General features: G+C 35.5%; 1 protein-coding gene across 7 annotated transcripts in view; it reads left to right on the forward strand.

The window, feature by feature from the left end:
• Window positions 1-24,227, forward strand: part of LOC112053058 (atrial natriuretic peptide receptor 1) — a 138,268-nt gene that overhangs the window by 53,572 nt on the left and 60,469 nt on the right. For all 7 annotated transcript variants that reach the window (XM_052888442.1, XM_024092327.2, XM_052888443.1 and 4 more), the window contains exons 2-7: window positions 10,463-11,400; window positions 11,751-11,944; window positions 14,642-14,855; window positions 19,776-19,890; window positions 20,976-21,123; window positions 23,531-23,729. In XM_052888442.1, the coding sequence (XP_052744402.1) occupies window positions 10,515-11,400; window positions 11,751-11,944; window positions 14,642-14,855; window positions 19,776-19,890; window positions 20,976-21,123; window positions 23,531-23,729 (1,756 nt within the window). In that variant the 5' untranslated portion in view covers window positions 10,463-10,514. The remainder of the gene's footprint in view (window positions 1-10,462; window positions 11,401-11,750; window positions 11,945-14,641; window positions 14,856-19,775; window positions 19,891-20,975; window positions 21,124-23,530; window positions 23,730-24,227) is intronic.

Genomic DNA, 24,227 nt, shown 5'->3' on the forward strand with positions numbered 1-24,227 from the left:
GAAAAAGTAAAGAAATCTTCACAGTAAAAATAAATTGTCTATTGTGCGGGCGATTAACAACTGGTATAGTAGTTGACCTAAGTGGTTTTGGATTTATGAAGGCCTCGGTTCCAATCTCAGACCAATTATAGAAGGACCTGTATCGCACTCATAGTGAAGAACAAAATTATCTGTCATTTTCTGAGGAAAACGAGCTTAGATTTTGTATACATCTTATACTAAACTAGAAGCTTTTGCCCGTTTTTTACACAATTCAATTACACAAAAAGGTATTTTTACGGAGCTCTTTAACCAACGAACACGATTACAACTATTTAACATCGATACTATAGAGTCAGTTTTTATAATCGCATTAGATCGTTGATCATATACTTTGACAGAAAAGTAATGTCTAGCGAGGCAGGTCCTACACAATAATTGGTCTGAGGTTCCAATAGTATGTTATGATATTTTGTGATTTTCTTTCTTCGAAGACGTTCTTCGATTCCTTAGTATAGGAGGCTTTCACCGGTATCGGGTCGTTGAAATCGGCTGTCAATTATTATGATTCAAGTTTACCATACAATGAACTCAATGTTAAAACGAATTTATTTCAAAGCTTACAAGCACTTTTGAAACATCAGGTAATGTTATTGGATAATGATGACAATTAAAGTCGAAAATTAAAAATTAAAGTTATAAGACTTCTAAACGCAATCCTTTTGAAAGCGTTAGCTTTAGCGGTTTTTGTTCTGGGCCTGTAGATACACTTCGATTCTCTTTCTACAAACGACAACGTTTCGAAAACTAAAAAAATGTATGATACAGATCCAATCGACAGACAATCCGATAGCAAATTTCAAGACATTTTTTTAATTTTCGAAAAATAAACGTTTGCGATTGTAGAAATCGACGTGCCTTTTGGCTACAGGCCCTGGACTTTTGAGTATGTACAGTAGTGTCTATTTTAATGTATACACTTTATAGCAAACGTACGGATATATGTGCTGCTGTATTTCCGTATCCAATGTTCCAGCTGAATCGGTTTTAACACTTTACGATCACTATGGTTGTGTTTACAACATTCTCGTGGGTTCTCGACCAGGGTTCACTACATTGAATCGGGCAACGTAAATATTAAATTTATTACTGCCATAAAACGTGGTTGTTCAATAGATTTCCTAAGTAATAAAATCTGTTCAGATGTGCAAGATTAAATACACGGAAACACAATTTAGATAATACATAGTGTTATTTTAATAGGCCAATAGTATTCCAAGCTTTAAGCCCTTGAGGTTCCTAGTTGAAAAAATTACATGATGTGCCTGGTGGGTCTCTTAGACCCTGAATTTGAAATCAATTTTTTTTTTCTTGAAATATTAATCTGTTAAGCATTTTAATGCATCAATATGTATGCTAAAGGGATCAATAAGAACAAAATTAAAATATTGGACGAATTACAATGGTCTACATATTGTCATGGTGGGTTTGACAGACCCAACCAGACAGCCCGAGGGTTAAATTCTTCTGAGATTATGAATAAACAATGTGAGTAAACTAGAGACTGTATGTTACGTGGTTTCTCAAAGTTAGTTGGAAACTAACAACGCCATTGTTGCAGCAACTTTATTTGTTCGAACTTCCTTTTTACGTTTCAGTGGTTCGTTTATACACCAGTGACTTACAACGGATTCCATTCATGAAAGTTTTGACTTGTTACCACGAAAACTGTTTTGTTTTTTTTTTTTTCCTGCCTGAGTAGGTGTCGATAGCTCCCTGCGGAACCACTACGGCGTCACCGGGGGGGTTGGGCGAGCGCAGAAGCATCGCCTGATGTGACCCGAAGGCTGAAAGAAAGATAGAGGACGGAACGGCTCTCTAAGGGCGTCTCCTATGAGACTCGGACCTCGGCTTAGAGGGCCATTCTGGAGAAGGTAACCGTGACCTGAGTGAATCAGTCCGGACGCCGCCAAGATCGTGAATTAGAAAACCCACGTCCGGGTGACGTTAGATATCGGGGACGCTGTGTAGCTTGTGATTGTGTTGCCTGGGAAGCATTGTCGGATGTTATGTCATCGTCTGGATCGTAAAGGACGTTCTTGGGACGCCTCTGCTTGCAGTTAGCGTTTAGGTTGGGAGTGTAATTGCAGGCCTCAACCACTAGTTGGTTGGGATGGATGGCAGCTCTGTCAAAATAGTTTTGAGAGAGCTGTTTCATGTACTTAGCTATTGTCGGTAATTCTAGATCTCTATGGAGGTCATTATTGCGTAAGAACCACGGCGCGCCCGTGATTTGACGCAGAAAACGATTCTGTAGGGTTTGAAGCGGCCTAAGGGTCGCTTTGGGACGGTGGGCAAACACTACACTAGCGTAGGTTAAGATCGGACGGATCGTAGTTTTATAAAGCGTTAGCTTTGAGCGGAGGGAAACTGTTTTGTTTAATACTCAATAATGTTAGGAGGCTTTTATCTATAAACAAGAAATAAAAGTACATCATCATAGTTATCAACCCATTTTCACTCTCTGCTCTGCTGTTCTCTTCTGAGATTGAGTCTCCTCTCAGAATGAGAGGGGTTATAGGCCAAAAGTCCACCACGCAGGCCCAATGCGGATTGGCAGACTTAACACACGCAGAGAATTAAGGAAATTCTCTGGTATGCAGGTTTCCTCACGATATTTTTCCTTCACCATTTGAGACACGTGATATTTAATTTCTTAAAATGCACACAACTGAAAGGTTGGTTGGAGGTGCATGACTAGGACCGGATTCGTACCCTCATGCTCCTTAATCGGAGGCAGAGGTCATATCCACTGGTCTATCACGGCTCTCTAAAAGTATACTTAATTATATTATAATCTACTTTACTTAAAGTGTGCTAATTAATATTATTATTCGATTATTAAAAAAATCATCTTAGTTCAATCTTCTTTCTGAAACGGACGTGAAGTTAATAAAAACTACTATAATAGTAGTCTTTTTCTAAACCGATAGTATAGTTACTTCTTGATGTCACAAGAGTATTTTTAAACTTTCTGCTATAGCTTGTGGATTTTAGTGTGCTGAGTTTAGTAAATTGGGTTTAGCTTGCTGTTGCTTTAATTATAATATTCAACGAGTACGTGAATAAATCTTCGTCATTATTATATTTTTTTGTTTAATTTTATAATTAAACTTTTCTAATAAATAAGTCCGGTCCGGGGCATGCACCTCCAACTTTTCAGTTGTGTGCATTTTAAGAAAATTAATTATCACGTGTCTCAAACGTTGAAGGAAAACATCGTGAGGAAACCTGCATACCAGAGAATGTTCTCTGTGTGTGTGAAGTCTGTCAATCCGCATTGGGCCAGCGTGGTGGACTATTGGCCTAACCCCTCTCATTCTGAGAGGAGACTCGAGCTCAGCAGTGAGCCGAATATGGGTTGCTAACGACGATAAATAAGTCTAGATAAACATTTTTACTTGCCAACTAACAAATAACACGTAATAAAAGACGAACCTCAAAACAAAACTTGATTGATGAAGCCATATATAACCGCGGAAATACTCGTAAAACCAGTTAAACTATAAATACATTCGGGACAAAGTCGTAAGTTATTTTTAAGTTGTGTTTGACATTGGTATGTCCAAGTATAAATAACATTAGACAAAAAAACATGAGGCAAAAACCTCAAGATACCTATTTCACTAAGAACCACATCTAAATATATTAAAAGATAACATATTGATCTATCGTCGAACAGCCCAAATCACTGAACGGATCGGGCTGTTTTGTTATGACGTATGCATCCGCTAAGAAAGGATTTTGATCAATTCTATCCCCAATGGGATAAAATAGGGGATGAAAGTTTGTATGAAACTTCAATTTTAAACCGATCGGGCTGAGACTTTGCATGCGTAAAGCTACTTTGACGTAGGCGTCCCCTAAGAAAATATTTTGATAAATTCTACCCTTAAGGGGATAAAATAGGGCATGAAAGTTTGTATAAATCATCTTGGATTTTCGATGAATGGAACTGAAATTAAAGATTGGAACTACTATGATGAAGATGTTCGCTTAAATAGGGTTTTAATAAATTTAACCCCATGGCGTAAAATAAGGGATGATGGAGGATCTCCTTTGTACTGCGGCTACTGGAGCGATTTTGCTGAAATTTGGAATAGAAATAGATAAATTTGGAATACTTTTGATTAACACATAGGTTACTTTTCATCCCGGATTTGTGAAAAACTGAATTCCACGCGGACGAAGTCGCGGGCGTCCGCTAGTAAGTAATAAACTTAAGAAATACATTTTAAACAAGGACGGTTGTGGAGGGTTCTGGGCCCAAGAAACCTGCTACCTGCCAAAGCCATCGCGGCCCACATTCTACCGAGTATCTAAGGTAGGCGACTACTACTACAGGTGCCGAGAAAGGGGTCATACCTACTTATTAAAAAAAAAAATAGTCAGTTTTGCTGTAGCTCCAACTTTGAGATTCGATGAAAACTAGATTTTCGAAAAAAAAAAACGGATTGAAATAAATATCTTCCCTACTTACGGGGAATTAAAAGAGGTATGGCAAATATTATTTTCAAAAAATAATAATTGAATTGTGGTCTCTCAGACAGCAAATTAGTTGTTTTAATATGTAATCCGAACTAAATTTTTATATCATTTTTATCAAATCATAACAACTTATAAATAAGGTCAAAGTTCGTGATATTTAAAGTTGCAAGACTGTGGATTATCACATAGCATTATAATAATATGTGAAGAATAAAAATTTTAATATATTATAATCATATAACTTCTTATTTACGACTAAGTAGATAAATATATTCTATTTTATTAATCTAACCGGTCTGTTTCTGAGAGTTTCCTCGCGTAGTTCACGTTTCCGTGAGAATATGGGGATAAAGTATATTGTATGACACTCACAAATAAAGTGGCTTTCTGGTGGTAAAAGAATTTTCAAAATCGGTTTAGTAGTTTAGAAATTACCCCCTACAGGCTACATCACCACAAACTTTACAATTTATAATATTAGTATAGAATATGTGAAGGTAGCCATTTTTTGTCGAACTGCCTCGTTGGTTTAGTCTTAGGTTTTGGGTTCGAATCTTGTGTCGAGATGAAATACTGTTATCTATGTTTTAAGAAATTTTAGATAATAATCTGTCAGCTCGAAGTTGGAAAGTTGGTGGTATAATAATCCTATGCCTCGGATAGCACGTTAAGCGATCGGTCTTGGTCATTATCATTGAGATATTGTGATAACGATCGTTAAAGAGTTAACGCATTTATAGAGCTGCGTGGTGGGTCTACGCTCCATATCCTCCTAAAAGGAGGAAGGCCTGGCCCTGTAGTGTATGCTGATAATAATGATGATTACTATGTTCGAACGTAATATCGGTCCGATATACCATATTGTATTATAATAATTATTTCTCAAATAGCTTGGAAACTTGAACATTATTTTGTATTACTATATTCAAAAAAAATACTATGTCGTGTAATTTAAAAATGGAACGATCTTCTAATCCGCAACACATGAGGCACATGAGTGTACCAACACCGCCAAATTCCTAACTTCAGGCAGCAATTAAGAATTTTCTTGTAAGAAAAATCCCATTAACGTATTTTTTGTTGGCCTGACCCGGGATTCGAACACTGGATCTCATTGTCCGTAGTCGAACCAGCTAAACTCGGGACCAAAAAGGCAGTTTGACCTTAATGTAGTAGGTACATAACTAGCGGACGCGACATCGTTTACGAGAAATTAATTAAGCCAAACCTTAGTTATTGTGACCACGGCCAACAAATTATTGTGGTCGTTGTCGCCAAGTTTGTGTAGGCTCTTAGCTGTCTGCTGTCATGTTTAATGAGTTTAATGTGATTGTACAAGAATAATGGCAACCGAAATCGCAAAAAATCAACATCATCTTGTCAGACTGATGTAGGTATTACTCTAAATTACTGTTTGAAAAAAAAATCATCAAGCACTGTGTTATTACCTATGCCACGTACATGATGAATTAGTTTCGAGGCAAATGTTTTTATAACTTTAATTTCATCGTCATCAACCCATATTCGGCTCACTGCTGAGCTCGAGTCTCCTCTCAGAATGAGAGGGGTTAGGCCAGTAGTCCACCACGCTGGCCCAATGCGGATTGGCAGACTTCACACACGCAGAGAATTAAGATAATTCTCTGGTATGCAGGTTTCCTCTTTAATTTAACGTGATTAAACTACTTGGCTGACTGTTTTTTAAACGAAATGACTTGTGAAATTTTATAACTCGGCTTGGCGGGGGCACTGCCATGCTCACAGATTAGTAAATATATATATTTAAGTTTTATGTAATCTTTAAAGATTTTTTTTTTACTACTTAAGTATTAAGATAACACAAGTAGCAGGTTTCTTTTTCAAGATAAAATGAGATTTAATAAATTTCAAAACCTAAAATAAGATTTATCGTTACTTAACTTAATTTAAGTAGGTTAATAATAGGCTTATACCTACCAAACATACATAACAAACAAGGTAATATCTTAACTAATCTATAATTAATATTATAAAGCTGAAGAGTTTGTTTGATTGAACGCGCTAATCTCAGGAACTACTGGTCCGATTTAAAAAAACTCTTTCAGTGTTAGTTAGCCCATTTATCGAGGAAGGCTATAGGCTATTATTATCCTCACATTCCTACGGGAACGGGAACCACTCGAGTGAAACCGCGCGGCGTCAGCCAGTAGGTATTTATGAATGTAATTAATGTGTATTTGTTTGATTGTTCAGCCCAAAAACTCCAGAGAAATTGTAATCAATGTGTATTTGTTTGATTGTTCAGCCCAAAAACTCCAGAGAAATTGTAATTAATGTGTATTTGTTTGATTGTTCAGCCCAAAAACTCCAGAGAAATTGTAATTAATGTGTATTTGTTTGATTGTTCAGCCCAAAAACTCCAGAGAAATTGTCAAAGAGGTGTTACTGGGAATTCCTGTTTCTTAAAGTTATTACCGACTTCAACTCTACTTGACTTTATGTCGCAAGAGACACTGCTCTTTGTTACATAGTTATTACACATAATAAAGTTAAGGATAATTTTATCCCAAAGGAAAATGTTCCCGGAAGTTTAATTAATAATTAAACTTACGCGAATTAGTACCGTATGAAGTATTATAATGTAACAGGTTGAGAGTTAATATAAATCTCGTTTTTTTTCTCTATTGTAAAGTACCAATTTCGTCATCAACCCATATTCGGCTCACTGCTGAGCTCGAGTCTCCTCTCAGAATGAGAGGGGTAAGGCCATTAGTCCACCACGCTGGCCCAATGCGGATTAGCAGACTTCACACACGTAGAGAATTAAGATAATTCTCTGGTATGCAGGAGTCTCCTCTCAGAATGAGAGGGGTAAGGCCATTAGTCCACCACGCTGGCCCAATGCGGATTGGCAGACTTCACACACGAGAATTAAGATAATTCTCTGGTATGCAGGTTTCCTCACGATATTTTCCTTCACCGATTGAGACACGTGATATTTAATTTCTTAAAATGCACACAACTGAAAAGTTGGAGGTGCATGCCCCGGACCGGATTCGAACCCACACCCTCCGGAATCGGAGGCAGAGGTCATATCCACTGGGCTATCACGACAAGTACCTACCAATTTGGTACTTCACAAAATTACGATCTAGCCTACTTATGTGACTTATGTGACTAATTATTTAACTTGAACCTAAACTTATAATATATTATTATTATTATACAAACATAATGTCCAATAACTCAATCTTAGTCTTTCACTAACTATTATGTCTTTAGGTCACTTTGTTCACGTGATCTTCCATGTAGCACTTAACACTACACTATCGCTTGTCACTAAACACTTAACTCAAATGGTTTGGTCCGTTTAAGTCGTCTCGATTCTTGATCTGTTAATTATACTAATATAATAAAAAGGAAAGATTAGATTGTTTGTTTATTTGCATCAAGGCTTCGAAACTACTGAACCGATTTGAAAAAATCTTTCACTGTTGGGAAGCTACACTATCCTCGAGTGTTAAAGGCTTTATTTCATTCTTCTATTCCTATGGGAACGGTAATTACGCGGGTGAAACCGCGTGGCATCTGCTAGTCTTTAGTATCTGCGAACAAACTAGTAAACTAATAAAAATTTAACGTAAGAACATAATTGCCAGTTACTAGGTTATTTTGAACAGCAGTTTAAACGTAACTAATAACTCACAGTCTAAATATAAACTTCCTGTATACGCGTTAAAAATAAACGCTTTACCTACATTGTGTTAGTAGGTAATGAGTGTGTTATGTGCATAATGATAAGATGGAGGTCATAACTGAATTATTTACGTTTAGGTAGACTTGACGGAAAGTCAATACCTAATTGATTATGAAACACGGCTAAAACGTGATATCTATTAGGTCGGAGTATGCCCGACTAGTTTTGAACCCATACGGGGCCCTTACTCATCGTGCCGCGATGCAAGAACCATCTCATGACTAAGGGCCCCGTATGGGTTCGAAACTAGTCGGGCATACTCCGACCTAATACCACGTGAGTTTTAGTCATGTTTCATAATCAATTAATATGAATAACACATAACACGATAGTTTAAATTCTAAAATAGTCATTATCTAACTGTTTGAAATATAACGGAAAGTCAATACCTAACTTTGTCAGCGTGAAATTCAGTTTTTTACAAATCCCTTAGGCGACAATAGGCTGGTTGACACTTTTTTTAAATGGTCATCAATTGTTTATTATCGTTCTACAAGATTGAAAAAAAATATCACATTTTTTTGAGATATGAGATTTAAATACCTACATGAAAATTTTAATTTTTAAATATTTTTTTAACAGTACGATCCAAAACGCTGTTGTGAAAAAAGGATTTGAAAAAGGACGACACGTTAGTCGTCATGAAAAGTCTAAATTTATACCATCTTGGCCAACAGAGTTTTGGCTCTTATTGTCAAAAACAATATTTAAAAAATTAAATTTTTTATCTAATGTCTCAAAAAATATGATAATTTTTTTCTATCTAGTAGAACGATAATGAACATTTAAAAAAAAATGTCAACTAGCCCATTATAGAGTTTGAGTTGGAGGTAACAGGTTTTAAGAATCTAGACCCTCCTAGAGTAACCTCGATAAAAGTTCATTATAGGTATCGTGGCAATTGGTAGGAGCATCTTTTAAGTTTTATATCTTTTATAAAATGTCGAAAGTCTAGCTGTCGCTGGCTCTCCGTCTATAATATCTTGTGCAAACTTTTAACAAAAAACAAAGCTATGTTAATATTCATTGTTAGGTCGAAGTGTTTCTATTAATAGTTTATCGCATAACTAGCACTGAATGAAAACTGATTACTATTTTAAAGGAACCGGTATCTTTTTTTACATACCTATTGGTAGGCGTATTTCATAAAATTTTTGATGTCAACGAACCTAGTGATATATCACATTTCGAATCTTTATGAATTATAATTTGTTCTTTACACAATACCAAAAATAAAATTAAAAAAAAAATGTTTTTTAAAAAAAAGTAATTAAATATTTTGGTTTTTAATGCTAGTGGATAAATACATATGTGTAATATAAGAAAGTGCTAAAAGTAGGTATATTTATTTAGAAAAAGTAAAATAACTAAATCTACGTTTGATTATTTGAACATTGACAAGTTTTTATAAACGAAACATTAATCACAGAATAAAGTCATCGTAATCTTAAATAAAAACATAGCATAATTATGATTTTTTAGATATATCGAGAGACGAATATCTTAGCATTTCATGGATTCACTGTGAAGGTGCCGGGTCCATCGCGTGGTAGAGAGAAATGCTCCGAGCAGAGTCCTGGACTTGTGGCTACAGGATGTAGGGTTAAGGAATTCCTTGACGATCGATCAACACTCCAATTCTCCGCATAAATAAGCATTAAATCTATGTAAATAACGCATGGAACTTTTATTGATTGCTTCGATAAAATATATTTTATTATTCTTGTTTCTAAGACGTAATGTTCTAAAACGGCTTGTGAGAAATCTCTAATGGTCTAGACTATAAAGAGTTCACTCTCAAGGCAATAAACGTTGATGGCCAAATAGTTGAGACAAAATATGACCAAATTGTTAATCATGTCCGTTTTTATTACGAGAAAAATATTATAGTTAGTCAATTTTGGTTCGAATGACAATGAATTTTTATATGAAATGAGTTGCATATGAAACTTAAAATAAGGAGACAATTATAAAATATTATAATCTATTACCCGGTTTGCACCTCAAAATACAATAAGTTGTGGTAGGTATATTATGTATTCGTTTGAATACTCGTATGTTGTCTATTCGTAACTTTTCTGAATTCCAAACATATCTCTCACTATTTACAAAAGTCGAGTTCGATTTTCAAATAACTTAAATGCGACAACGATCATCGCTAAGGAAGTAGAAACAAAATTCATATTTTTTTTTTCATAGATGAAGCAAACAAAATAATGAAACCGAAAAAATGAGATAAATCAACTGTAAAATGGTAAAAGAGATCGTGCAAGCGATTCTCTCATCAAACTTTGTTAAGACAGCCTGGTGCAAAGAAAAATCGTATGCGAAAGCAAACTTTAGGAAGAGACGTGGACTTCGGACTCGAAAAGAAGAAAATGAAAAACCTAGTGAATCTATGGACTATGCTCAAACACACAAGATTAAAGAAAATCCTAAAAAAATAGTTTATAAATTTAACATGCCTATTTTAGTTTCATTCCTCATTTTGTACGTGTGTTTATTTAATGTGATAGTTAAGTGTGATGTTAGTGCTAATAATTATAATGTTAAAACATCTAAAGACAAAGTAAGTCAATATAAAGTAAATAATTTAAATGGCGATGTCGCTAAATTGCGTCGCAACTTAGACAACAAAGTTTATGGCAAGAATCTCATCAAGAGTACAACGTCAGTGCAAGACGCAGACGATGAGGAAAAATCGGAAAAATATTCTCCTGATGTAGTTGAGCTGGATAAGTATTACACTTATCATAAGGGTGAAGAGAATTCAACTAACGACACTGACATAATACAAATAATGAAAGATCCTTACGATGAATCACAGGCAGTGGGATATCCCCATGATTTAGTAAATAGTCATTACTATGTTAAAAGAACAAATTACAATCTCCGAGCCGAAAGTCATCAATTTCATGAAAAAATTGTGAAACTAGGTGTTTTACTGCCCACTGATCCGAATGAAGTATTTTCACTAGTTAAAGTTCTGCCGATAGTAGAAATGGCGATACAAGCAATGACTAAACCCGACGGACCATTGCCGGGTTGGAAGATCCTGGTTGACTACAGAGACACAAGATGCTCATCGGTTTATGGACCACTTGCAGCTTTTGAGTTTTATGTCAATGGCTCAGCTGGTGAGTTGATATTAAAATAAATTATAGCTTTTCTAACAAGCATTTATTTAGAGTGAATCTACTGATGACGTCAATTTTTGCCTATAGAGTGCTCTCACTTTTTTGATTCAAAATTGATTGATTAACAAAATAAAACCAATTTATCACAATTTAATTTCGCTACATAAAAGTACATTTATTTTCCCATTGGTTTGTAATATCCGAAATCAATTGTTTTATTATAAATTTAAGTCATTTTACTTTATAGATAAATGTAGGTTGAAAATATTTCAAAACTTCCAAAGTAGAGCAAATTTTGTATAGCTTTGCTGTGAAATGTGCTGTAGTTGAGATAGCGTGTATAATTTCAGATGCGTTCATTGGACCGGGCTGCGAGTACGTGATAGCTCCTGTAGCAAGATACGCTGGACAATGGGGAATCCCTGTATTAACAGCGGGTGCACAGGCAGAAACTTTTGTATACAAACAGCCGAGTTACATGACATTGACGCGCATGATGGGAAGTTATACACAAGCCGGTGTCGCCATCAGGAAAATTTTCGAGGTAAACACCGGATACTTTATCATTTACTAGGAATCTTAATTAGATGTTGTATTGTTTGTGTATGTTTTATTACGCTTCAAAATACGTTTATGAACTATTATCTACATAGTCGTTGTGTGTTTTATTTTTGTGACCGTGTTATTTGCTTTTGTTGTTAGGTTTTGCTTGGAATCTTTGTTTTCGATGAGCTAATGATAATGTGGTTCTTCCACAACTACTATATTGTTCTTCTTAATCACAACTCGTGGGGTTTTCACTTGTGCTAAGCGAAAATGTTATACAACTACATTGTTCACATTAATTGGAAGCTTTTAAATTCAAAAAGGTTTATTATTTCTGCGTGCGTTATTTCTAATACTTAAACTATCAGTTGAAAAATAAACAACATAATCCAAAATACAATTTTTTAACAATAGAGTTGTATTAATAATTAAATACAATAAAGAAACTTTTATATCACACCTATTAGAATAAAGTACCAGATTTAATGAGGCATCTGTATATAAATTGCAATAACAATATGAAGTTGTTACCGGAAGAGGCTTTATTAAAATTCTCGACGCATATATCGTACGTGTATTACATATTATTAAAATAAGTAATTCCCCGCACACTTTATTCTAATTTAGCAATTTGCGTACATATTTAGGAAGGCTTCTAGAAGGAACACATAGCTTTATGGATACTAGTATCAGTATAATAAATATAAACAGTTCTTTTGTTTATGTTTAGTTTAGTGCGGTAATGTTTGGAACTAACGTATCGGAAAATTTAGTGTAATATGATATATTCCACATAACTAACAGTGTGTACTAAAATAGTTCTACTAAGGGCGTTCACTTTAACTCATGTATACTCGTAGAGCAGCGTTGAGTTAAAAACATATGACATGGACATGGTTAATATAATTAATAAATTATAAGACTTCTAAAAATATCTCCTATTAAGGGTATTAAATAGGAGAGAATTATAAAAAAAAACGAGAGTTATATGAAAATTTTGTATTTGATGTCGGCTAACATAATATTTGGGAAGCTTCCGTATTAATTAGCGTACCTAATTAAGATTAAAATCATACTGGTATAGTTATTTATTTAAATCATGCCAATATCTGGAACGAATTGTTTTTATTTTTAACTTTAGAGATCTATCTTTTTAGAACATTTAAAAATATTATATAAGTATTTAATTTATTTGATTTACTGGGTAAAATCGTGTGTTAGTTAATTACTGTTACCCTGGTCTTAAAGCTCATGAGAGAGATTTTCTTATTCCCGGTTATATTATATTTAAGTCCCGAGAAATAAGGTTATTTCTCGGGACTTAAACCAATGACCACATATCCGTAGTCAGGTCTATATTGACCAAGAATTATAAAAATCGCTTTAATAGCCTCATGGACCTCCAACTTACTCACTCATAACACAGCCTTATCGCTTGTTAGTTTAGGTAAGGATCATTTTCAAATTTACATGGATTATTGTTCATTATTAAAATACAAACTGCATCGTTTAATATAAACACCGCAGTGTATGTTTCTTGTCTTGCTTAAAATGTCGCCTTAACCTTGCATTTAGAAGGTTGAGAAAATAAGGTGATTATGGACTATAAATATCCTAAAATTTTCCATTCATCCATTTTGCATTAATCTAATACTAAAAGATCAGCGTTTGCATACGAGTCTATTCGCTGCGACTTTAATCTCCTAATAAATCTTGTTTATATTGTAATTTATGTAACATAGATATCGTATAAACAGAAATATATTAATTGATAAATCTGTTAATTAATATCTAGAATATCTATTAGATTTTAATAAAGCTTCAGAGTTTATTTGAACAACCGTGTTTTTAATAAAATAATACTAACATTTGCCTATATCTTTGTTTGCGTGGGGTTTATGTTACTAATCTATATTTTTGAGTATTTCTATGCTAATAAATTAATAAAACGAAATCTTATCTTGAAACCAAATTTGATCCAAATCTACTTAATCGTTTCCGAGATACACTAAATATCTATAGATACCCATGGGAATTGCTCGTTTATATTTTTTATATTTATTAGATGGATTAAAATATATATACTTATCTAATATTTCTTCTAAGTGATTCGTCGAGATTTGCAAATTATAGTATCAAATTATTGTAATTCAATCTTCAAAGCCAATCTTATTCATTCTTATCTTTCGTACGTATATATTTAAATCTCTATTTGTCTTATTTTTAATTCAATAATATTTAATTTGAATTTATAGAACTTAATGAATGAAATTAAAAAATAATAATAACATTTATCAGAAACATCAAGTAATAACATTTTCTAGTCTATATTAGTTGTATGTGTGTTATGTTTACTTGAAACTATGTTCTAAAAGGTATTTTTGATTTGTTGCATTTATGTTTTAATCATTGTGTATTATGTCATATTCTGTAATTACAATTTCTACTTCGATTTTCGGGCTTATTTTTGTGTTTTGCTAATGTTTCATTTATCTAGCAACTTTTGTTTTTTTATTGCAATAAAGTATCTTACACCCACAGATTGTTTTTGTTATTATTTTGACTTTCTTGTATTTTTTCGTCTACCTTTATTTACTTGATGTTAAATCTTCTTTAGATTACAATGGTTCTTTATTTTGATAATTATTTTTGTTTTATTTACATCATCGATTGAATTATTACTCATTTGTTGCAGGAGTTCAACTGGCGCAAACTAGGGATGCTCTACCACAACTACGCTCCATCCAGCGGCAAAGGCAACAGTCCTTGCTTTATGACCCTCAGTGCATTCTCCTCAGTACTCAAGAAAAAGAGCACCGAGAGTATTCCAAGCTTTCGTTTCGACGAAACTTTGCTAACAACAGCAGAAATAAAAGAGCTCCTACAATCACTTTCTCTTAGCACAAGAAGTGAGTATGACGAAAGAAATGTAAGATATATTACGGACTCGTCTTTTATTTATCTGTCGACCCTTTAGAGCCGGTTTACTAAAATTAGCATCGAAGGTTGCATACGGAATGTACGTTGAAAACTCGAAAGTAACTTTTGATCAAACTGAATGTTATGTAATGTTACCTCACAATGCCGTTATCAATTATGTGAATTAAACAATGTAAGGTTTTAATTTTGGAAATATATAAGCATCAATAAGTAAGTAAATAGTGTTATGATGTTTCTCAACGAGTACCTATTACAAGTTACTGAAAATTTCGCTGCAGAGCTTCCAATGGTGTGTAATTCATAATTGTACAAATACACTGCCTACACTATTAGCCCATCACGAACCGACACCGGAGATAGAATTTTCCATTTACAGTTTTTGCATTTAGTATGAAAATTGTACAAAAAGCCCAATCCTTATAAACTTTGTGCTCGCTATTGGGTGCAATGGCTAAATAACATATTCTACAAAACTCTACCTGAGATTCTTCAACATGCCATATCGCATTTAATCCTGATGCATCTGTAATTGACAAAAATGGGAATATTGGTCTTATAAAAATATTCATGTAATTCATTTTTGCAAATATTCTTTAATAACAAAATTAATAATATTCAAAAAATATCTTTGTTGCACGGCTGTTTGTATCATTATTCATTTATCATTATCAGCCGATGGATGTAAGAGGCCTATGTCCACTACTGACATAGGCCTCTTGCATGGACTTCCAAGCACAACGGTCTCGAGCCGCCAGCATCCAGCGGTTCCCTGCAATCCGCGTGATATCCTCGGTCCACCTAGTGGGAGGTCGACCAACACTGAGCTTTCCGGTGCGGGGTCGCCTTTCCAGCACCTTGGGATTGCATAACATTTCAATCAAATTGTTCATTAATATTACAAGTCTTTTCCAAGCTTTATTTCAGTCGATTTCTATTGAATTTTTAAGCTGCAACGACGTGGACGTTTTTATTATTTCCATTCCATTTTTACACGCGACTACGTAGAAAAAAGTATTCACGTTCATGTCCCGTAGGTATTACCGATATTGTGAATAGATGTTTCTCATACGATTCAACCTAGTTGCATATTTATTGATCACTATACAAATCCCAACAGATCTGCGAGTGGACTATTAAAAATATATACCCTCATCTGTTATTAATTAGTGATTTGAATGAGAGATAATATTCACAGTGACACATTCATTGCAAATAGGTCGCTTAATTAAATTGCGACCAGACATATTTTTCATACTAGGATCATCTAGGAAATCATGGACTAGATTAAATACAACTTATTAAGATGCCTTTGATGTGGTCTTTGATCTGTACTGTATATATATACGGGTAGTTTATCTTGCTTACACAATCCCTGAGTGCTTTGAACTTTTATTGTATGTCGACGAAATTGCACCGATTGTGAATAATTGAAGCAAGAGAAAGCTACCAAACTTCCCTAATTAGTGCAGGCATTTTAGCACCTTGAACAAGTTAAATTTACTCAGGATGTGGAATTTAGATATTTCTTTTCTTCTTTTCAGATTTAATTTAATTGTCTATCGTAGGAGTTCCAATACTTTATCAATTTACAACAGAAAGATATATCCTTGGTATAGAAAAAGTGTGGGTTTTAATTCTTTTATTTTAATTTTTACTAGCTGACGCCGCGCGGTTTCACCCGCGTGGTTCCCGTTCCCGTAGGAATACGGTAATAATACATAGCTTTCCTCGATAAATGAGCTATCTAACACAGATAGAATTTTTCAAATTGGACCATAATTCCTGAGATTAGCGCGTTCAATAAAACAAACAAACAAACTCTTCAGCTTTAAAATATTAGTATGGATATTTTATTTTTTCTTTTATATTTTATTCCAAGGTTATTAATATTTTTTGATTTTGTTTTCTTATAAATTTTTCCGTTACCATTTCTTTATAGATTAGTAAATAGTTATTTTTATATCTTCTTTACAAATAGTTCTATATTAGTTTTTTTGTTTTGTTTTCGTTGTTGTTTCACAAAATGACTTTTTGTTGTGCTGTCAGTCGTTGATCAGCAAAATTTATTCCGCAGAACGGAAGGTAAGAAATGTCGCTGCCGCTGTAAAAACCGGATGTTCAACAATTTTCTTATTTAGGAAATTTGGCGTTAAAATAAATCACCAGAGGAATTTGTTTGAGACATTTTCAAATTGTTAATTCAACTGAGATCCCGATCTTGATTGTCGCCATCTTTTGTTCCCTAATTGTGAGCTTATTGAGATACGCCCTTTGTGCTTTTGATTGTTCATCTCATTTTTTCGGTTAGAATTTACGTTTAAGACTTAAGTTTTTTTTTATTGAGAAAGAATACAATAAGGATCTTAAGCTAACTTATCCTAATAACTATACAAATCATGCCCACGTGGAATGGTGGCAAGAATACTGGCTGCATTTTGGCACTGGACAGCCAGACTGATCCTTTGCGCAAAAAATGAGTCAGCCCATCTGTCACCAGTCGAGGCAACTAGCCGCAGTGAAATGATTCGGTAAAATTTTTTTGGCACTGCGACTCCACGGCTCAAGGGTCTCCACGGCAAAAGGTACAAATATGTAACTCTCTGTCAGAGAGGCATACTAGAGCCACTTACCGGTTTCAGCTTTTTCTGCTGCGGCTCCCAGTCTTGATTCTGTCAGACTTAAGTTGAAGATCTTGCTAATAAAAATCTGTAGGTATACGATGTTTCTATCCTCAGTTTTCATCCAGTATAGAAAAAGTGTGGGATTTAGTTTTAGTTTTAGAGCTGTCATAGCCCAGTGGATATAACCGCTGCCTCCGATTCCGGTGGCTGTGAGCTCGAAGCCGGTCTGGGGCATGCACCTCCAACTTTTCAGTTGTGTGCATTTTAAGAAATTAAATATCACGTGTCTCAAAACGGTGAAGGATAAACATCGTGAGGAAACCTGCATACCAGAGAATTTTCTTTATTATTTGCGTGTGTGAACTCTGCCAATCCGCATTGGGCCAACGTGGTGGACTATTGGCCTACTAACTCCTCTCTTTCTGAAAGAGACTTGAGCTCAACAGTGAACCGAATATGGGTTGATAATGACGAAATATTAATGTTTTTATAATCCGATTTCATTCAGTTCATTGCATTGCAATTTTTTTTAATTTGAATTTGAAAAACTAATTTTTGAATTAAGTTTAAAATGTTGTTATCTCTACATTCCGTTGTTATTTACACTACATAAAGCTGAAGAGTTTGTTTGTTTGTTTGGTTGAACGCGCTAATCTCAGGAATTTCTGGTCCGATTTCAAAAATTCTTTCAGTGGTAGATAGCCCATTTATCGAGGGACGTTATAGGCTATTATCTAATTTTATATTATTAAACTATTATATAATATTATCCCCGTATTCTTACGGAAATGGGAACCACGGGTGAAACCGCGTGGCGTCAGCTAGTTAAAAATATAATAACCGACTGCTACACGAAAGAAATTGCAGGCGCTTGCTTCTGAGTTACTAAGTTTTATTTTTATTTTTATTTTTAAAAGATGATGCAATAAAGGCTACACAAATCTATATTATTTTAAGCTGTTTGACTCAGGTCATAAACATTTATGTTAAAAATGTTATAATTTCGAAATTGCCTTAAAATATTAAAATTCGTATGTAAAACATTGTAAAATTTTGTATATGAATATATTAGACGTAAAATTACAAGTTTCAAACATATTTATGATATTTTTTGTTATTTATTTTACATTTGACAATAAATTAAAACACAACAAAATTGGGTTAACACATTAAAAATTCAAAAAAAATATTTTACACAATATATTTTGAAGAATCTTTTTTTAAATATATATTTAGCTCTAAATATATCTTGGTCTTTATTGTAAGTAGAAAATAATCAAAAGAATAAAGACGCTATTTTCGAACAAGTGGGAAAAATAAATTTATCACTTGTATGTTATTGTACAAGGACATGATAGGAATGCCTCGTTCCATGTAATGCCCTGCGACCTTCATCCTGGGGTTTTAAGCCTCACTTGCCTCACACATGATACAGCAATGCTGTTTCTAGTGCTTCCTCAAACGAGCTCTAAGTATATATACATATGGGATGTAATAGTATAAGGTTCATTTTCAGTCATACTCAAAATAAGTAATGCGGATTGGCAGACTTCACACACGCAGAGTATTAAGAAAATTCTCTGGTATGCAGGTTTCCTCACGATGTTGTCCTTCACCGTTTGAGACACGTGATATTTAATTTCTTAAAATGCACATAACTGAAAAGTTGGTGGTGCACACCCTCCGGAATCGGAGGCTGAGGTCATATCCACTGGGCTATCACGGCTCAATTATATTATAATATTATAACTATACATTTGCAAAATAAGACCTTGTTAATCTTTTCTCAAGCAAGGTGTGCAGTTTTTTTATTTTGAAGGAAATATTTTCGGAAAAAAATTACATTTTCCCCTTTACTGAAATCATACATCACCTCTCATCATTTTTCTATCATCTATCATCATCAAATCTAACAGGTCCTCGTGACGCCCGAGTAAATCCATATCGTTTTTTTTTATTCTTTACAAGTTAGCCCTTGACTACAATCTCTGTATCAGGATCAGGATGAAAATCCACACTCCTTCCAGTTTCTACACGACATCGTACCGGTACGCTAAATCGCTTGGCGTCTTTGCCGGTAGGGTGGTAACTAGCCACGGCCGAAGCCACCAGCCAGACCTGGACCAATTAAGAAAATCGCAATCTGCCCAGCCGGGAATCGAACCCAGGACCCGCCACAGAGGCCGTCAATATTAGCATCATGGCCACCCTATTGTGATGATTTTAATGTGCACGAAGTTTTTAATACCAAGTTGTCTTTGTCCACAGTTGTGGTGGTATGCGCCAACCCCAGCACAGTGAGGGAGATAATGTTGGCGGCCGATGACCTCAATATGGTGTCCTCCGGAGAGTACGTCTTCTTCAACATTGAATTGTTCTCCAAGTAAGTACGTTCACATAATAGTTATCACCTTATTTTTTAAATTGTATATAAATTAAGAGTATACTAATAGTAAAGCAATTTTGTAAAAGGAACAGAGTGTCAGCGATCATTACTTTCAGAGCTACAGGGATTTAAAGAGTCAGATTTGCAGAGCTGCCGCGGATCCCTGAAAAACGCCCCATACAAAATGGCTCGAAATAATGACGTCATAGGCAATGTAATGATCGTTAGATTTGTATGCGCGTTCAAACAAAATTACTAATATCTTTGTTATTTGTGCGTTTATGCTTATAGTTCATCTATTAAAAAATGTCACATTTAATGTAAGAAAGCTAAAACTGTATGAATTTTCATCTAATTACGATAAAATATTTTTAATTGTTTTTGAAATTTTATAATCTCATTTATTTTGCAAATATCCAGACAATCTTTGCTTTTTATGTATAAATTAGTTAACATTGACCCTATTTACCCGAATGTATCATAAAAATCAATATATTCAAACCTAGTCATCATCCCCATTCCGCGACGCTTTGAAGCCCATCTAACGATCTACGATCGATGACTATTACTAATAGTATCTGCGCTAAGCTGCGGACAGACAGAACATGACGAAACTATAAGGGTACTGTGGACTGCGGAACCCTAAACAGTGTATATATTATTTGAAGGCTTTTCCACAAGGTGAAGAAGTGCACAGAAGTCAAACCCTAGCTTGACCGGGTTCGCTGGTATATCATTATCAACCCATATTCGGCTCACTCCTGAGCTCGAGTCTCCTCTCAGAATGACAGGGGTTAGGCCAATAGTCCACCGCGCTGGCCCAATGCGGATTGGCAAACTTCACACACGCAGAGAATTAAGAAAATTCTCTGGTATGCAGGTTTCCTCACGATGTATGCCTTCACCGTTTGAGACACGTGATATTTAAATTCTTAAAATGCACACAACTGAAAAGTTGGAGATGCATGCCCCGGACCGGATTCGATCTCACACCCTCCGGAAACAGAGGCAGAGGTCATATCCACTGGGCTATCACGTCTCGGCATCCGCTGGTATCTTATGTTTTGTTATTTTCTTACCAGTCTGGCATCAGCATCGTCCAAAGAGCCGTGGAAGGTGGAGGGCGACACTGATGAGCGGAATGAGCGAGCGAGACGAGCGTATAGTGCTGTTCTCACTGTCACCAGCCCGGCGCCGGAGAAAAAGGAATATTTAGAATTTTCTGATGAGGTATGTTGTTTTGACTTTTGAAACTTTTTTATACGATATCCATCATCAATATTAACAGCCGATGGACGCAATGTGCAGGCCACATAGTTCGAAGAGCCGATGGACGATGGTCCCAAGGTGCTGGAATGGCGACTCCGCACCGGAAAGCGTAGTGTTGGTCGACCCCCCACAGGACATCAAGCGGGTTGCAGGGAGCCGCTGGATGCTCGCGGCTCGAGACCGTTTTGTTTGGAAGTTTGTTCCATGCTATGTTGAATGTTTGCTTTGAGCATGCTTATTCAGGAGCATACTTAAAAATAGCATGCTTATTGCTAGCAAATGTAAGCTGACGATAAGCATGTATAGAGCATACTTAATAGCACGTTTTTAGCATGCTATCTTAGAGCATGTGTAACAGTAGGTTAAGTCAAATTTATCTTTATATCAGAATTCATCTTTCTACAGCGGCTTAGTCGTGAAAATGTAATAGACAGACAGACACATATACACAGATTAATTTCGCAATTATTATATTAGGTGCCAATCTAATGATTAGTATGGATTATGCAGAGCACATAATCAATTATGATGAAGATCGGAATTCCGCAACGATTAAAGTCAATGAGTTCTTCCTAATATTCCTACCAATCACAGGGTGCGATGTTTTCAAATAGTGTTTTGTGATTGGTGGAATACTGAACGCGACCTTGAACGCACAAAAGCACGCATCAGTGTGTGTGAGTCTTAACAGTAAATCACTCGTGTCGACTGCCTTAATCGCGTTAAGCAAGTTAATCAAGTTTCAGTTGATTATATAATACATTAGATACTTCGAATTGGGGACGTAAGTGGCAAATTATAATCCATAGTAGCTAATTCTAGATTAAAAATTAAATTGTATTTTGACAGAAATTAAAAATTCAGTATTTTAAGCCTCATGTCCATGCAATTATATCGCAACTAACCCTTCAAACCTTATTACTATAGTAGGGGAACCGAAGAGGGGATTTTTGTAGATAGTCGAGCACGACAGGTGAACAAAAGGGACTATACCTTGCGCGTTGTTGAGTACCTCCACCAAGTATGAACCCTTAATATTGATGGGTACTTCAGATATACTCAACCAGCACGTCAGATAAGGATATAGTCGGTTAGTTAATTACTAAAAGGTGTGCATTTCGAAAATCTAACGATTTGAGCGTAGTATAGTGGTATGGGAGGTTCCCAAAGTTACAAAATAAAACCCCCATTTTTTAGTTCTCGAGTTACGAGCGCGATTAATTTTTCTATACTTATTTTAAATGAAATAATCTCTTAATTAATCGTATAAATTTTCTGAAAATTTCAGTAAGCCAAAGTAATAAAAATTTATGCTAAAGTCTATAGTTTTTTTTTGTATGGCTTTGTTCGAACTGTTTTATCATTCTCAACCCATTTTCGATTCACTGTTGAGCTCAAGTCTCCTCTCAGAATGAGAGGGGTTAGGCCAATAGTCCACCACGCTGGTCTAATGCGGATTCGCAGACTTTACACACGCAGAGAATTAAGAAAATTCTCTGTTATGTAGGTTTCTTCACGATGTTTTTCCTTCACCGTTTGAGACACGTGATATTTAATTTCTTAAATGCACAAAACTGAAAAGTTGAAGGTCCATGTCCACTGTCCAGGACCGGGTTCGATCCCACACCCTCCGGAATCGGAGGCATATCCACTGGGCTATCACGGCTCGGACTATTTAGTAGATGGTTTATGTGAAGTTTGCATAAAATCAGTCGAGTGGTTCTTCATTTACCAAATCTTTTGTAACAAATTAATTCAGGGGTAGGGTAGGGGTAGTTGTGGTGGTAGGGTGGGGTTAGGGTAGGGTTAGGGAAGATGAGCACGTAAGTTAAAGTGAAGCTTGACCGGGTTTTTGTTGTTTTCTTTTTCCTGTCTGGACACACTAAAAACAGGAAAATAAAATATTTTCAACAAACAATTTAACCGAATTAAAGATGCATTCCTCTAAAAAGCCTATTTGGCATAGATATTCGTAGCACCGCCTTCAAACCGATCAATAGAAAAGACATAGGTTAGGCAATTATTTTTCACTTTTAGAGTAATGCAACAATTCGTTTGACGGCCTCCGTGGCGCAGTGGTTTGCGCGGTGAATTTACAAAACGGAGGTCCTGGGTTGTGTCCAGGTCTGGCTGGTGGTAGGCATCAGTCGTGGCTAGTTACCACCTTACCGACAAAGATGTACCGCCATGCGATTTAGCCGGTACGATGTCGTGTGGAAACCGAAAAGGGGTGTGGATTTTCATCCTTTTCCTAACAAGTTAGCCCGCTTCCATCTTAGACTGCAATATCACTACCATGAAGTAAGATTGTAGTCAAGGGCAAACTTGGAAAGGATAAAAAAAAAGTTTTTTTTTTTTTCTTTTCTAGGTAAAAAGACGGGCTCAAACTAAATACAACTACACATTCGGCAAGGGCGAGGTCGTGTCGACGTTTGTAGCGGCCTTCTACGACGCCGTCCTCCTGTATGCGTTGGCCCTTAACGACACTTTGCGGCAGGCGGACAACCCTCGGGGTCAGCTGGACGGAGCCGCCGTTATAAAGAACATGTGGAACAGGACTTTCCAAGGCAAGTCTTTTTATTGAGATACTAGCTGACACCGCGCGGTTTTACCCGCGTGGTTCCCGTTCCTGTAGGAATATGGGGATAATATATAGCTTTTAGTCTTTCTTGATAAATGAGCTATCTAACACTGAAAGAATTTTTCAAATCGGACTAGTAGTTCCTGAGATTAGCACGTTCAATCAAACAAACTCTTCAGCTTTATAATATTAGTATAGATTAAAAAACCTACTTTGAAGCTTCCTTAGGGTTCATGTACACATTGCAGTCGTCGGTAGCAGTTCTGCCGTTGGCAACGTGCTGATCGTGTAAAAGAAAACAAGTTATCCTTCTTTAAAAATGCTCTAATTTCAAGTTAAACATGAGTTCGCGGCAGTGCCGCAAATCCTACCCTTTAAATCCCTGTAGCTCTGAAAGCAATAAATGCAGATATCCTGTAACTTTTAGAAAAATGCTACTAACATACTCCTAATTTATATACAATTTAAAAAACTGTCATCATCC

The sequence above is a fragment of the Bicyclus anynana genome, chromosome 22 (genome assembly GCF_947172395.1).
Source record: "Bicyclus anynana chromosome 22, ilBicAnyn1.1, whole genome shotgun sequence".
Classification (NCBI taxonomy): Eukaryota; Metazoa; Arthropoda; class Insecta; order Lepidoptera; family Nymphalidae; genus Bicyclus; species Bicyclus anynana.